The 15,796-nt window shown below is 36.6% G+C and overlaps 1 protein-coding gene across 8 annotated transcripts in view; it reads left to right on the forward strand.

Annotated features, from left to right (window-relative positions):
• Positions 1-15,796, forward strand: part of EFR3A (EFR3 homolog A) — a 75,952-nt gene that overhangs the window by 31,095 nt on the left and 29,061 nt on the right. For 7 of the 8 annotated variants that reach the window (XM_074557137.1, XM_074557121.1, XM_074557140.1 and 4 more), the window contains 4 exons: positions 4,351-4,472; positions 6,128-6,277; positions 10,692-10,829; positions 15,461-15,539. In XM_074557137.1, the coding sequence (XP_074413238.1) occupies positions 4,351-4,472; positions 6,128-6,277; positions 10,692-10,829; positions 15,461-15,539 (489 nt within the window). The remainder of the gene's footprint in view (positions 1-4,350; positions 4,473-6,127; positions 6,278-10,691; positions 10,830-15,460; positions 15,540-15,796) is intronic. The other variant, XM_026790253.2, reaches the window with a different exon arrangement.

A 15,796-nucleotide genomic window follows, 5' to 3' on the forward strand; every position in this document is an offset into this window, starting at 1 on the left:
GAAATTTTCCATCCTATTCTGATAAAATTGAAAGTGTCAGGTGACCCCAGGTATTAATAAATAAACTAAATCACCAGTTTTCATTGCTGAGAATCTTGTGATCATTTTCCTGCTGCCTTTGTAAAGTTAATGTATCCAGTGTGAAGTCAATGTATCCAGTGTTTGAAGCTTTTCTCTTCAGGAAAATTGAAGTGCCTGTTGTTCTGGCATTTATTTGTTGTAGTGCACACATAATATTCACGCTTCTCATTAAGGCTGTACTGTGTGGTTTGTAAGAATATTACATTTATAGGAGATCATGACTTCCCATGTGACAGTTTCATAGCAATGAAATACAGTACCTTGGCCTGTGAAAGGTGATAACTGCCAGTATCAGCACTGTGTTTGAAACAAGAGAAAATTGCAGGCTGCAGAAGACAGACTGGGGAGCTCAGATATGAAAAAAATAATTCTCAGGTTGAGCCTAGTATTCTTACAGGGAGATACTTTAAGTAACATGACTCAAACTCTTGAATAAAACTGACCTTCTTTAAAGAAATCCAGGGCCCATTAAAAGTTATGATTTTTCTCCTCATGTATTTGCTATATAACAGTGATAAAACAGCATAAATGCATAGAAGAAATTTTGTCCTTGAGAAATTTTAGGATTTACTTACAGGGCTTGCACAATCTCTCTCTCTCTCCCTGGTAATATAATCCAAATTTCTCTACTCAGTCTGGAACAAACATCTTCTGAATAAATAATATGTTTCTTCTTTACTTCATGGTAGATTTATATGTTTTTCTACTGATTGCATTTTACTGGTTTCAAAATAAATGGAAATAAGGTACTACCAATGTAAGTTCCTTTCTGTACCTTCTGTATTATAAAATATAGAAGATGCTTGTACTGGTAAAACTTCCATAAGTTACCATTGGATGCTTGAAAGCATTTACTGTGAATGACATGTTTACATCTATAAAAGCTTTGTAAAATTCCTTAGGCAAGTGCTTGGACTTTCATAAGAGTTTTATCCTTTTTTAGGTTGAATAAGTGCTATATTTGAAGTTTGTTTGAAAACATGTGCTTAGGAGTAAAATATTCTGTATCAACAATAACAACACCATCACTGCAAAGTACAGAATGATGTCCACTGGAAAAACTTCACATTTCTGTGATGGAATGGAATTTTACACTTTTCTCAATGACAGTGCACAACTCAAAACTGTTACCACAGAGAGCTTTCCTGTGGCCTCAATGCCCAGTCATCTGAATGCTAATCCTGGATTGTGCTTCAGAAATGCTGTATGCTCAGTGGGGAAATTGTTTTGTTATAGACATGAGGGCATAAAAAACCTTTGCCCTTTCTGGATCTCTTACTGTGCATTCCATTTTGAAAGGTGTAAGTTCCACGTGTTTGTGCCCCTGCTGCAAAGCTGCCCCTGATACAGGAGAGGTACTCAGGATGAGGGAGTCCCTGACACTTGCTTGGCCTAAAGTCATCATTTCTTCTTACAAAGCAATTTCCTGCTACAATAAATCTTTGCTAGCAAAACAGTTACTAGAATGTATTAAGCTTTCCTGTTGGGAGATCCTGTCAATCAAATAATTAGTACTTCAGATAATAATAATATTAAAGGCTGATACTAAATTAGCAGCATGAATTAATATTCTCTCAACCACTCAGTGCTTTGTCTTCTTCATGCTTTGTTTCCATTCTTTTCCATGCTTTTATGGAGGTTTCTTGGTGAATCATTTGTCGATTTGAGCACTTGAATGTCTGGAAAATATTAAGGTAATATTGTGTGGAGCTTACTAAATCCTTGGTCCTGGTGCCTTATTGAGATGTAAGGACTAATGAAATTCTTGTCTGAAAAAAAAATCTGTTTCTGTTTTGCTAGTAACAATTTCGTGAAACAAGTTAACAAGCCACGGTACATATGAAGCATTTGCCAAGGTCTCTTAGGAAGGAAATGATCATTTGTATAACTCACTCTATTAGAGAAAAATATGAGTGCTGTTTGTAGATCATCTTTCAGTCTATGGCAGTGGATCATACAGAATTAGATTTTGACTTCTGTCACTTTTTTACCACCTGAAATACAGGATATTCCTAACTGAAGGACTTGTAAAATGAACTCATACTATACAATTTTGCTCCGTTTTCAGTAACAGCTGAGAATGTACTTTTATGAACTACATAATTTTCAGCTGTTGTTGTAGCTTTTAGAGGGTGAACTGGTAGTGCAGCTGAAAGGGATAACTGTTCTAGATAAAACAGAAAAAAAGACTAAACAAAAGACTAGAAAAAATGGTAGGGTTCTTTTTTCTGAAATACACAGCTTTGAAAACCTCAAACCCTCCACAAATCAGTGTGCTGTAGATTATGCTAAATGGCTTTGGGCCTCTCTGGATGTCTGTGGGTAATGTGCTGATGAAAGCAGGTTTTACATCATGAAAAATACAAAGGAAATGCCTCAGCCTGTGCTTAGGAATTGATAAAAATGGTGTGAGTAAAAGCAGAAGGATCCTAATGGAACATCACTCTGCTTCAGGGCACAGCCAGCACGGTGTTTGACCTTTTCTGACATGTTTTGTTTTGCTTTTTATTTCCCTCTGTAGTCTGTTCTTAGAACTGTCTGTGATGGAGAATCCAAAATGTCTTTAGGCCATCTGCTCACTTTAGGAAGGAGGGGTTTTAATGGCTAACTTAGGCTTTGCTTCAATATGAGCCTATTATTGATTTTCTTATTACCATTGGACAAAGAAAACTATTTCTTCTGTTTTTATAGCTGTCTTCTGTACCTTTTAAGACTGATACATTTTAGGCAGCTGTAGTTAGGGTAATTTGGTGTATTTCATTCTTCCTTTACAGATGTTTATGTAAAGCTTTGTCTAATTCTTGAATTATTTGAGAACTAGTCACCATTTTAGGCTGTGATGTTTCAGCTCGCTGCACCACTTCATTTAAGGCCTTATTTGGCCCAGTTAGACAGCAAAAGTTTCTTCATAAGTGCCATGAGTAATGCAGATGTATCTTAATATATTGTTCTGTTTTCCATGCCATCGTATTGGCATTGACTAAGTTCCTTTTCTTAGTTCAGCTGTTTCTGGCTAAAATGCTGTTTTGCAATAACCGTTCTCAAATTGCTTCCTTGGTTTTTTAGGTCCTATTTCCAATTGTTTAAAACCAGGCAGCAGGTGTGCCTGCAGTTCTGGCCAGCTTAGTGTTCTTTGCAAATTTGATGAGCCCAGTCTGCTCGCCTAGCTCTAGTGAAGCTCAAATCATATTTTTGTGCTGTGATGATTTGCAAGTGTTTCCTTATTTTTCTCCAAACTCTTGTACATCTCTCTTACGGGGAGTGTTCTTTTGACAGTGTTTTCCTAGCTTTCCTTTGAGAATTTTGTGTATTTTTTTGTCAACAGCATCATTGAAGTTTTGACAGATGCTGCTTCATCTGGGTTCACAAAAGTTATTTACTTGTCATAGGAATAAGATGGATTGATGTGATTTGTTCTTGACAAATCTATGTTGACTGTTACTTACCCTTTTGAGACTTTGTAGATGTTGGCAAATTGGCTTTTTTTTTCCAGTGCTTTTCTGCGAATGATCTGGAGTTGACTGGATTATAATTCCCTGACTCCTCCTTTTTCCCTTCTGTATACACAGAATTGACAGAATGCCTCCAAGTTTATTTCCCTTGAATTTTGGTACATCAGAATGTTGCTAGGTAACCTGGTAGTGACAGGGTTGTGTTTGATTGCTTGGGCTGCTCTCTACAGCTGCCTGAGAGAGGCTGTAGCAGGGTGGGTGTCAGGCTCTGCTCCCAACCTGGCAGAGATAGGACAAGAGGAAATGGCCTCAAGTTGTGTCAAGGGAGGATTAAACTGGATATTAGGGAAAATTTCTTCTCTGAGGAGTTACCACCATTGGAACAGGGTGCCTGGGGAAGTGGCTGAATCACCATCCCTGGAGTTATGTAAAACAAGGTTTAGTGGTGGACTTGACAATGTTGGGGAAATGGTTGGACCTGATGATCCTGAGGGTCTTTCCCAGCCTAAATGATTCTGCCAGTTGATGACTCACTATTCTAGTGTTAGATGTTTCCATAGTGCATAGTATGTTGCATTTCATACAGTTTCATGCTTCCATAGCTATCTAGATGAAGTTCTTGAGGGAAGACTTTTAAAAGAAAACCCTCCTATTTAGATTTTTCTTCTCTGAAGTTCTAAAGTGTTGTCAAAATTGGGTTCTTAATGCAGTTACTTTATGTTACTTGTTAAATTAAGCTTAGATTAAGCTGATTACTCATTATTCTAATTTAGGAAATTGGTATTAATCGGTTTTTTTAATATATTTCACTTTCCAGTTTGTCAAATTTGCCAACATTGAAGAAGACACACCTTCATATCACAGGCGCTACGACTTCTTCGTGTCCCGGTTCAGTGCCATGTGTCATTCCCGTGACCCTGATCCAGAAATACAAAATGAGTAAGTGTCATTCTGCAGGAATTACTGAAAACTGGTCACACATTAATACTGTCTGTAATACAGCTCTTATTAAGGTGCTTATTGGACTAGTTCATTCCATATGAAAAAAATGACAGTTTGACTTTTTGAGTAGCACCAAATATTGCAAATCTTAGGTAGTTGGAACTCCTAAGATTTTTAGGGGTAATTTTACCTTAATAAAGCATGTTGGATTGTGTGGATTTTCTCCAGAAAGGCGCCACTAATTACTGTAAATGCATAAGTTCATAACTTACTTGAGATATTAATGAGGCTACTTGCATGAAAGGCAAAAGCATATATTTAGTCTGTTCTTTGAGAATTACTCAATAAAACTGTGATTTCTTAAATGTCAGAAGTATGCTCATTTGTGTCAAACTCAAGAGCCTCCATGAGTGGGAATTCTATTTTTCCTATTCTTATGTAAGTGCCACAGTTTGTTTTCCTGTGGCTCCCCCCTGAAGGATGTGTCCTTCCCTGCAGCAGTTTTTCTCCTTGTTTGTACATCCCTTTGTCTCCTGCTTTGTGTGTAATCCTATTGAAACTATCTCAAAAGATCTAGAATGAAATTGGGTTCATCTTGAATGCACAAAACTTCATTCAGAAGTAGCTAAGATACAAGCAGCTACAGATTTAGATATTTACAAATTGAAATCGAAACGAAAATAGTTACAGACCTTGGTTACCCCTGTAGTTCATCTTAGAAATGTTTTAATTGAGGGAATTTGACTGAGCAAGGGCTTGTAAAGTGTTGTCCATACCTGAATCAAGATTTAAAAAATGGGGGTGGATTTTAAGAGAAATAATTCAGAATTTTAGTGAGGCTTGTACTTATTTCATTTGATAGCTGTACTAGCTTCTACTTGTGTTCAGGAAATAAATTCTCTTACTACCATTTATTACAATGAATAATTTGCTATTATCACTTCAAAAAATAGCATTTTGCTATTCATGTCATTGCACAAATTCTCCTGCAAGCTATTTTTGTTTAATAAAATGATGACAACAGCTAGCAGCTAGACTAAGTCTTTTTTTCAACTTATGTAATTTTTTTCTTTTTTATTATTTCATTGTTGTTGATTACTTCTCAGTTGATTTCATTCAAATGGTTTTAGAATGAAAGTGGTTGTTCCTTTTGTCCATTAGGCTTAAGTAGACTTGCTTTCCATCTTGTGAATCTTTCAGAAATCTTTGAAGATCTTTTCTGATTAATCCGTAGCTTTAATTACAACTTCTAATGGCACAATCACATGGCTGTGCTACTTCAGCTGTGTTGTGGTAGCTTCCCATTTTTCTTCAGCTCTGGAATAGGCTGAGATTGTGTGAAGTTTCAGCTGATGGATGGTAGATTGGTGGGTTTTATCTAGGGGACTTTTGTCAGAGGTGATGCACAAAGTTTGAGTCTTCATTGAGTGGTGTCAGCTTTATCCGTACAGGCCATCTTCTGTTCAGTTGTTTGTTTTGTCAGCTTCCTTACTGGCTTCAAAGGTGTTCAGAGAAAGCGTGGGCAATCTTAATGGTTGGCCAGTTTTCCCAGTTAGTGCTTGTGAGAACCTGCTGGAGTTCCACAGTTCTTCATGCCCTGCTGGGAGGTGCTGTGTTGCTCAGCTTCAGTAATTCCTCTTTTCCTTGCTCAGGATCCGAATTGCTGGAATCAGGGGCATCCAGGGAGTGGTTAGAAAAGCAGTTAATGATGAGCTTCGAGCAACCATATGGGAACCCCAGCACATGGACAAGATAGTGCCATCCCTGCTGTTCAACATGCAGAAAATAGAAGATATTGACAGGTAAGTGTATTCTTGTCACTGGTGTGGTTTTTTAAAGCAATTTCTAGGCTGAGTTTTTATGATGAATATCCTTCTTCTTTTCAGTGGAAGCAACAACTCACCTTTACTAGCTGAGGCTCCTTGAAATTGATAGTGTAGGTTTGCATAATGGTTCTTGTTTTAAATGTTTCTTGTCTTAAAATCTTTTCAACCATGTTTGTTCACTTGTTCAAGATTCTGTTGGCCTAAAAGTTATTCTAGAAATTATATATCCATATTTTGACTTGATAACAGTCATAAACTCTGTGTTTTAGTGGATCAGATGCAGAGATGAGTAAGCAAAGGCTTTCAGGTGACTCAAATGATTTTGCTACTTAGATTTGTTAGAAACTGAGGTTTTAATTCCTTTAGTCATAACTAAGAACTGCTTGTCCTGGCTGAAACAGTACTTCAAGTAAGGAATTAAAGTTTTATTTATATGTAAATCACCTTCTCTTTTTTGCTTTCAGTGACTCCTAGGCATATTACTTGCCACATTTGCAAAAAGATATTCAAAAAGATCTCTGTGACATTTAAGGCTGAGGAGATGCCAGTCACCTTCCAATTGAAAAGTCCCCTTTTTTGGTCCCTGTTTAAACACTATGTAGGTGTAAAAACTGTTTATTGGTAGCACTGGGAAATTTCCCTAAAATGAAATTCAGCAATGCAAGCAAATGAAATATTAATTCCATGTCCAATTCTGGCTGCTTCAAAACTTGCCTGCTAAGAGGCTCAGCAGCCTTCCTATAACAACAAGCTTGTCTTGCTTTCACTCAGCTTTCTAGATCTGTCAGTTTCTCTTTATTTAGTTTGAGTTTTGGCATTTATTTTTCAATTCCTCAGCTTTATTTTTGTTGTGTTATTTCTTACTGCCAGTGCCTGTCTCATCTCTAAAACAAATTTTCCGACCAAATAGCTAAAATCAATAGTTGTCTGTCTGTCCATGCCTTATCTATTTACTGTATCTAACCGAGGGTCCACACAATATTTATAGAAATATCCACTTGAATGTTATATCTGAAGAGTGAGCTGAATAAGAGAGAAAGGTTTCTGAAGCTGCTGTTTGAGCAAGGAGAGCCTGGTTTGCCTTTGCTTATTCTTACAGAGCTTCTAACTGCAGGTGGGCCCTTTCCTTTGGTCCTCTTTACAGTGCCCTCAGGCATACACTTTCCTTTTTCTAGCAAAAGTAAATTAAATACTGCTGGAAAAACTGACTGAAGTAGGATTTGGATTAACCACTTAGAGTGGATCAGTTTATATGTACTGCAGGAATCATTTTTCTCATCTGTGGAACAATGCAGTAGTAGTGGTAGAAAAACAAATCTATCAAAAAGCAACTTAAATTTCTGAACTCTTGTGCTTGAAACTTGTCCTATTGAACATAAAAAAAAAGACTAATGATCTTCCTAGTGGTAAGTAGGGGCCTTTTATGATGTGCATATGACAGAAAAGCTGAAACAGTGTTTGTAAATTGTTACCTGCTGGTCTTAAATGATGTTACAGACAATTTCTCTTTTTATTTTATGTGCAACTTCATATTTGTGGAGCACAGAGACATCTTGAAGAGTAGGAGTAAGAAGCATATTGTTCTGGCAGATGGAGTCAAAGCATTATTTGAGAAAGAGCAGAAATTCCAAAAAATATCCCCAGCTTAAATTCTTAGAAGAAAAACCATTTTTGATTAAAGCTGAAGTACATATAGGTACTTACCTTGGAAGTCTATGTAATTTGAGCTCGTGGAACTTCACAGTTAATTCAAGATTCTTTTGAGTACATATGAAATGTGACACTTCTTGGAGTTAAGAATTTACTGTCTAAATAACATTTTAAAAATATAATTGTATTTGTGAATGTCATTATTTGTTCATATACCTGAGTGTACATTTTAGTTACATGCCTATCAGACATTGTGTTATGTATGTATCTTTTTATGTGCATCTCCAGGATAGGGAGGGGATGTATGAAAATAGTAATACCCTTATTTTATGACATATTCTTTATAACTGTGGAACTAAACCTTCCAGCCTTATTTCAGACAGAAGGACAATAGCACTTAATGTAAACTTGACTTCAAATCCTTCTGATCCATCTGTAATGTTCATACAAATTCTGTTTTAGAGGAAAGTTATAATTTATTTCTTTTTCAGGGTGTGTGAATCACATTCAAACATTCCTGTACCTACTCTGCTCAGAAGTGGTTGTTCAGTCTTACTTACATGTCCTGTCATATCTTTGGCCAGGCCTGTTTTTTGGGCATTTAAGAAGTTTCATGCTTAAGTTGCTGAGTTACTGTGAGCTGGTTTTAGTCTGTGATTAGGTGTTTGCTATGGAAACTGCTGTACTTCAACACATCCTCCTTCCAGTTCCTTGTTGCCACTTCGATAGAGATTACCCACAAAAAAGCCAATGGAGCAGCTACAGGGAGTTGTCCTTGCCCACTTCATTGTAAAACACATTTTCAGCCCTCTTGTGGTAGTACAAAAGGTTTACTGCAGAGGAATACTACTGGTTTTTTCTTAACTGTTGCAGTTGGATTTTTCAGAGGTTTTCTCATATTTCTGTAGAAACAAAGTCAGTGAAACAAAATGAGCATGAGATACTCATTTGAATCTAGAAATTTAAGAGGCTGTACAAAGCTTTCCTATAAAACTAACTAGAGTATTCAATATTCATTGTCTATTATCTGTAATTCTAAGGAATGCTTACTGAGAAATACCTTGAGGAAGGTGCTGTTAAAGTTCAAATAAAATGTTACACCCACAGATGACACAGGATAATTTTAGACATTTTGATGCAGTCAAAGAGTAACATTTTATACAAGGAAGATTGATCTAAAAAAAGACTCCCAAGCAGTGCTGAGAAGTCACCTTCTGTAGGTTTGCATATACAAGCACTTAAAATATAACTTATTTTACTTCATTTTAACTGGAATTCTTTCAGACAGGCTAATCTCTGAGTGCTATGCAGCCTGCTTTCGTCTTTCCTCCCCACACACCCACCTTTGCAGTGCTGTTGTATTTTGGGGAATCTGTGTCAAAACAGCAATGGAAATCACAGTCCTACACTGTCTCTTGTACCTTCTCTCCCATCTCCCTGGATCAGAGTCTAGGCAGTACAGGGGAAGGAAAAAAAGGGAGGATGGGTGGCACAGCAGTTGATAAAGCTGGAATTTTGTGGTACTCTTGGTGGCTTATATACAAATTCTCATACCTTTTAAAATTCTAATCATGCTGCTCTTGTAAAATTATTCCTCCTTATCTAACAGAGTTCCTGAGGCTCTTCTGTTATTAAAATCTGACAAGCTACCATTGTTGTGGTAACTCCTGAAACACCGATGTTTCCAGAGGCAACAGAGTTTTCATATGGCCAATTTTAGATTTCAGTAGGACTGAAACACAGAAAATCTCTTGCCATCAAGTGCTATATTACAACTATGATGTTAACATGTCCATTTGTCTACTGATATTTCAATTTGCAATTTTCTATAATGCTCTAAAGCTTTTATGGTGCTTAAGTAAACTGAATGCTCTTGGTTGACACTTTCAAATGTATTTAACACACAAGCTTACACTGCAGAACTGAAATTATGTTTAAGGGTTTAGTGTACTGGTTTCTGCAGTCTAAAATTAAAGATGCATAATGTTAATGTAAATGAATGAGTCCTCACTGAAGTTCCTATAATGTTTTGTGAGAGGAAAAAAAAGGTTGCCACTTGTAGGTCCAGTGACTCTTGGTAAGTAGTGGAGGTATCTCAGGGGGAGCTGTTTGCTTCCTTTCTGAAACCTGTGCTCACCCTGTGCCCACAGGGAGGGGCTCAGCACTGCCCTGTCCATAGTAATGATGGAAGACACTGAGGTGACCAACTTCTACACTGTCTATTTAGAGGCAACTGTGTGGGTGATAATGTTCTAATCAGTTCACTCAGACATTTTTTTTCAACTCACAAGCCATCTGTTTGTGCAGAAGTATTGGAGTTTCATTTAATGCTCGCCCACACAGTATGAACTCAGTAGTGGGCAGGTGAATGAGATCATTAATCTGAGCAATATTACTAAGATTCTGTCTAAATTTTTTTAGTGGTTTCACAGCCTTTGTTCACTGTTAGCAATACATAGTGTTTTGTCAAAGTTAACTGAATATTTGCAGCTTTTGTGTTTGCCATATAAATATTTACTAATACAGTGGTAAGTACTGAGTGAACAAATGATGATCTATGGTCCTGCTATAAAAGAATAAAATATGTTATTCAGAATTCTGGTTTGATGCATATTTGAAATGCAGTTCTTGCCTAGTTGAAGATTGTGACTCATGAATGTTTTAATTCCAAGGGTGGATGCAGTAAAGAAAAGGTGATTATTAGTCAGTAATATAATCAAAGCATTTTGTCTTATTTCAGCAGAATAGGCCCCCCATCCTCTCCTACAGTAGGAGTGAAAGAAGAAAATCCTTCTGTGCTGGCTGAGAATTGTTTCAGGGAACTACTGGGACGAGCAACCTATGGAAATATGAACAATGCTGTCAGACCAGTTTTTGCGTAAGTTGAAAATTTGTGGAAGATCTGAAGAGGTGTTCTTTATTTCATCCTCAATTCTGTTGCATTAAATTTTTTCCTACTCTTCAGCTCAAAGGTTTCCATTCACATTTCTTGAAAAAATTGCCCCTCTTTTAATCTCTCCTCTTGTCTCTGCTCTGTCTATAAAGTTGAAGGAAGTTATGGAGGAATGCGTGTCCTGCTTTACTGATTTTTACAAGCAAAATACAATAATTTACAAGAGTTGTTGCTTCAGATGACCTTTTTTTTCAATGTGAAACTTTATCCAGGGTATTCATGTCCTATAGATGAGTTTCACAATCAGTGCAGAGACAAACCAAGTAAAGTACAAGTAGCACAAAGGAATACTGTGTCCCATAAAGTTACAATGTATGTTTTCCTGCCATTTTCTTCCAGGACCTGTTTTGATATTCTTTGATGAATATCTTTAACAACGCATTTAGGAGTGAGTGGTAGATATGCACACAGTATGCACATTATGCACAAAACCACACAGTACAAATTATACCTCTTGTATACATTATATACATATATATACATTATATACATATATATACATTATATACATATCACTCAGTGATACCACTTTCAAACCCTGGCTTTTCCTGGTGATGAGGACACCTGCCTGCTTCTTGTTGGTTTTTCAGAATGCATCCCAGGTACAGGAATATGTTATCTTAGATGGCCTAGTTCTTCTCACAGAAATTAAGTACTTTATTTATACACTGAAAGACCTTCAAGCTATCAAAAGCCATTTTCAAACTACTAGTGTTAACAAAAAAAAAGATGGGGTTGGTGTTGAAGGCAGAAGGCTTGTGTAACCCCTTGTTTATCCTGAAAAACATTAATTAAAAGAACTGTACCATTCCCTTACTTTCTGTATGTATCTGTTATACCAACCTGAGAGGAGTTTCTGTTACAAAGTTGCATTTTATTAAAAAAACACACATTCTTTCCTAGATTTAAAATTTGCATTCCTCAAAAATACCTATGATCACAGTGAGCAACACCTTGTTCCCACACAATCTGGATGGATTGCATAGTACTGTACTGCAGCTGCTTTCTGATCATTTCTCAATTCTTTTAGTCAGTTTATCTCAAAACTTTATCATCATTTGTAGTGGATTGAGTATTTGGAATCATTTTAGTAACAGGGAAGCTTCCTATAAATAATTCCTGATTCCACAGACAGAGGTAGTGCTTGGTTTGGGATTTGAGAAGGTGTCATAGCTGCTTTTCCTGTGGCTAATCTAAAGCCTCTAAAGTTTATTTCCAGCCTATTTTCAGTTCTCACATGCTATGACTGTAAGAGGCCAGTTGGTTCTGTGTGCACAGCAGCGTGCCACATGCTGCATTTATGCACTGAAACGAGTAGATAATGACCAGTTACTCAGAATGTTATCTCCTCTATGAATAGAGGGTTTTGTAGTCACCATTTCTGTGTTCCACTTTGAGAAAAAATTGCCAAATGTGTCTTTTTACAAATGACTGCTGTAAAAGGTTTAGTATTTTTGAAGAGCAAGGGATGCAGAAAATGCAATTTCAAGCTGTTTGTCCTAAACAAAAAGGGAGTGCTCTATCTAATGAGCTTCACTTTGTGAATGACAGAACAGTTAGAGTGAAAGTTTGAGATAGAGAGTCTATTGCACTTTATTGTGAAAAACCTGACTTAGTTTCTAATTAGGAAGCAGTTTCTTATAACAATGTTCAGTGTTTCTGTCTGTTTTCTTCTTTCACAGGTTTTAAGGAAACTCTGGAAATATAGATAGGGGCTCTTATTACAGTGCTAACATGAAGGTGCAGGTTCAGTTCCCCACCTGAAGGCTTGCTTCATGTGGCAGTGTAATATCAGGCAACATGCTGCCTCTTCTTGGCAAAACTGAGAGAACAGTGCTGATTGCATCATGAGGCAGGGCTTATTCAGTGATTGAGGGGTTTAACTGTAATGAAGATAGAAATCTGAAGTCAGTCTCCTGGTATAGGTTTAGATTGACATTAATTCTCCTTGCCTTGGGCAGAAAATCACCATGGTTATGTCTGCATGCAGTAGCTAGAAACTCTCAAATAATAATTTGCAATAAAATCTTACAGATCGATCTTAATAATTGCTTAATGAAAGTAAAAAATGTGACATTAATATTACCTAAAAAAAACTTCTGTTGTGTCAACAGTCAAAAGCTATTGAGACATACTTAGCATGGACTTGCAATGGTGAATAGATTAGACAGATTCAGAGAGATCCAGAAATCTAGTGAAACTTCCCAAGTGCAACAACTGCATTTCCATTCTTGTCTGTTATCACGTCACGCGTGGAGGGGTTTGGAATATTAACAGACTGGTGTTCAATATTCTTTCAGCAAACATGATGCATGAGCAGAATATTTTATACATTCCCATACATGCATGACTCAGCTATGTTTTCTGATCCTTGATACCAATTTATCATTATTATTTTAAGGATTACTTGCATGTGCAGCACTAAGGAAGAATTCAGGGATCATTAGTGGCTCTCTCCCCAGAAACTTGCATTATTGGTTCTGCTATTCCTTTGAGAGACCTAATTGTGCATTTTTGCTACATATGTGCAGCAGATCTCAATGGAAGACAGAGTTTGGCATTTGTTAATCCAGCAATAGAATCTTTTGCAATCTTCAGTAGATATTCTTTATTGAAAGAAGTGTAATTTGAAAAAAAGAATGAGTTAAGGTGTGACTTGATTTTAACTGAAGTAAATGCACCATACTAAAAATACCCTTTGCGGTCTTTTGCAAAAACAAAACTACATTGAATGCACTTGTTATGGCCAGTAAAATATATCACCTACAGGAATCTAATCCTGCTGTCCTTAGGAGGAAAATTCCGGTATACAAAGTATGCTGCCCACTGAGCTGTTACACAAAGCTTTAGCCAAGTCTGTCATCTTCTCCCTGCTGTCTTCCCAGCAGTTCATTTACCTGAAGTAGCTGATACTTGGCCTTTCTGGCAATATAAAACTGTATGTCTTGTTAAGAGAGGAATTTTTTTTTTTGTTTGTTAATGTGATATGGGATGCAGTTGACCATAATCTTCCTGAATGGATTTTTGGGGCAGATGAATAGGAACTGTCAAGGATAACAGAGAACACAATGCCCTGAAAGATTAAAGGTTCAGTTCCAATCAGATGAATATAGTGGAGAGTAGGATTTTCTATTTGATGACACCTGTGCACAAGAAAAGCAGCTATTCCCAATAGGTACTCAAGGTGGATATTTAGTAATGTAAATCTGCTGTTATCTTGGCAGGCAAATACTTTTAAAATTCTTGACATTTTTTCCTGTAGGGATTTCTGTTAAAAGTATGTGATGTGTCAAGATGGCAAAACTTTTTTTTTAATCTCTGCAATGAAGTGCAAGATAATTTAGGGCATAGGCGATGCTTTGTGTCATCTGGTTTATCAGCCTTGAAGGAGACCTGTGTACAGGTGACTGGGCTGGGAGCAGCTGCCCAGTGAGGGAATTGAGATCTCCAGACTGTAGGCAGAGTAAGTTACAGCATCCAGCCAGTCCTCCTGTGTTCACAGTACTGACTTCCTTCACCTCCAGAGCTTTTCAGTTTGTCACTTCCAGCAACTTTGTTTCCTAAGTTCTTTGAGAAACGGAGAGCAGTAATGATTCTGTAGCTGAGATACCTGTTGAGGAACAGAACTTAAATTCATCTTCTGTTACAAAGTTTTTTTGTTGATTTGGCATTGGCATATTTGCTGTTCATTGGAGAATTTGTTTGTGGATTTGTTGGTTTTTTTTAAAACCTAAATCATACCTATTAAAATATATCCAAAGTTACCTTTTCTTCAATCTTCTAGAATAAAAAATCACAGTTATTTTTTAATGCTTTTTTAGGGACAGAGATCTTTTTTTTCGCAAAAATCTGTGTCTTATTCATAGCTTTCAACATTTCTGCTTAAGCAGAATTTTTTGTATTTGCTTGAAAAGCTCATAATTTTTTTCTCATTTGTGGTTCCTATTTCATTTAAAGAGAATCTGATGCATTTTTATTTGGATTTTGTTTTGATCTGTCTTGCAATAAATGTTGAAATGCTTCAGAGCTTAAAGACATATACACACGATGAGCAGCTCTTTTTTGTTTTCCATATATTTTATTTATGAAACCGCCATGAAAACAAAACTATTTCCCAGAGTTTCTATTCTAGGTGGAGCATTCAGCCTTAATTATTTTGCAGCTTGTAATTCCAAAAACTTACTTATCCTCTGTAAAGTATAAATTTTCAAGGTGTTACAACCTTCAGCAAATTCCTTTAATGGAAAAAGCAAAAAATCTAATGTCCCAGCACTCTGTGTGGAAAGAGTGTATTCTTAACTATATATGTTTGGTGTATCTAGGTTCCTTAAATTCCCAGAACAGGAATTTCCTTTCAACCAGATTTTTTGTGATCATATCCTAAACCTAGAAAACAAGTACTTTTCTGAGGTTCTAAATTTCTCATAAGTTATTGTATAGAAGTTTTATGTTAGTAAATAATCCCTTTGAGGTGAATTTTGAGAAAATTCATAAGATACCATTTATTATATCTGTACAGTATAATTTCTTCATTATGTCTTAATTTTTGCTTGCAGGCATTTAGACCATCATAAACTATGGGATCCTAATGAATTTGCTGTTTCCTGCTTTAAAATCATCATGTATTCTATACAGGTAGGATTTTCTCTTGGTTTTTTTTTCCTTGTTTCAAGCTCTTGAGAGAGGTTTCAATGCTCATCTCACTATGCTAATGGTAGACAGTAGATGAAGTCAAAGAATCCAAAAGATTCAAGGGAAGGTAGTGGGGTGGTCCTTGTCCAGAACAAGGAGCAAGGTGCTGGTGTGACATGGTGCTTGACAAAGAAATCTCTCAGGTTGGTTATTTTTCTATGCCAGTAGAGATTTTTCAGCCCAAGAGACCAACTTCACAT

This window comes from Zonotrichia albicollis, chromosome 1 (assembly GCF_047830755.1).
Source record: "Zonotrichia albicollis isolate bZonAlb1 chromosome 1, bZonAlb1.hap1, whole genome shotgun sequence".
Classification (NCBI taxonomy): Eukaryota; Metazoa; Chordata; class Aves; order Passeriformes; family Passerellidae; genus Zonotrichia; species Zonotrichia albicollis.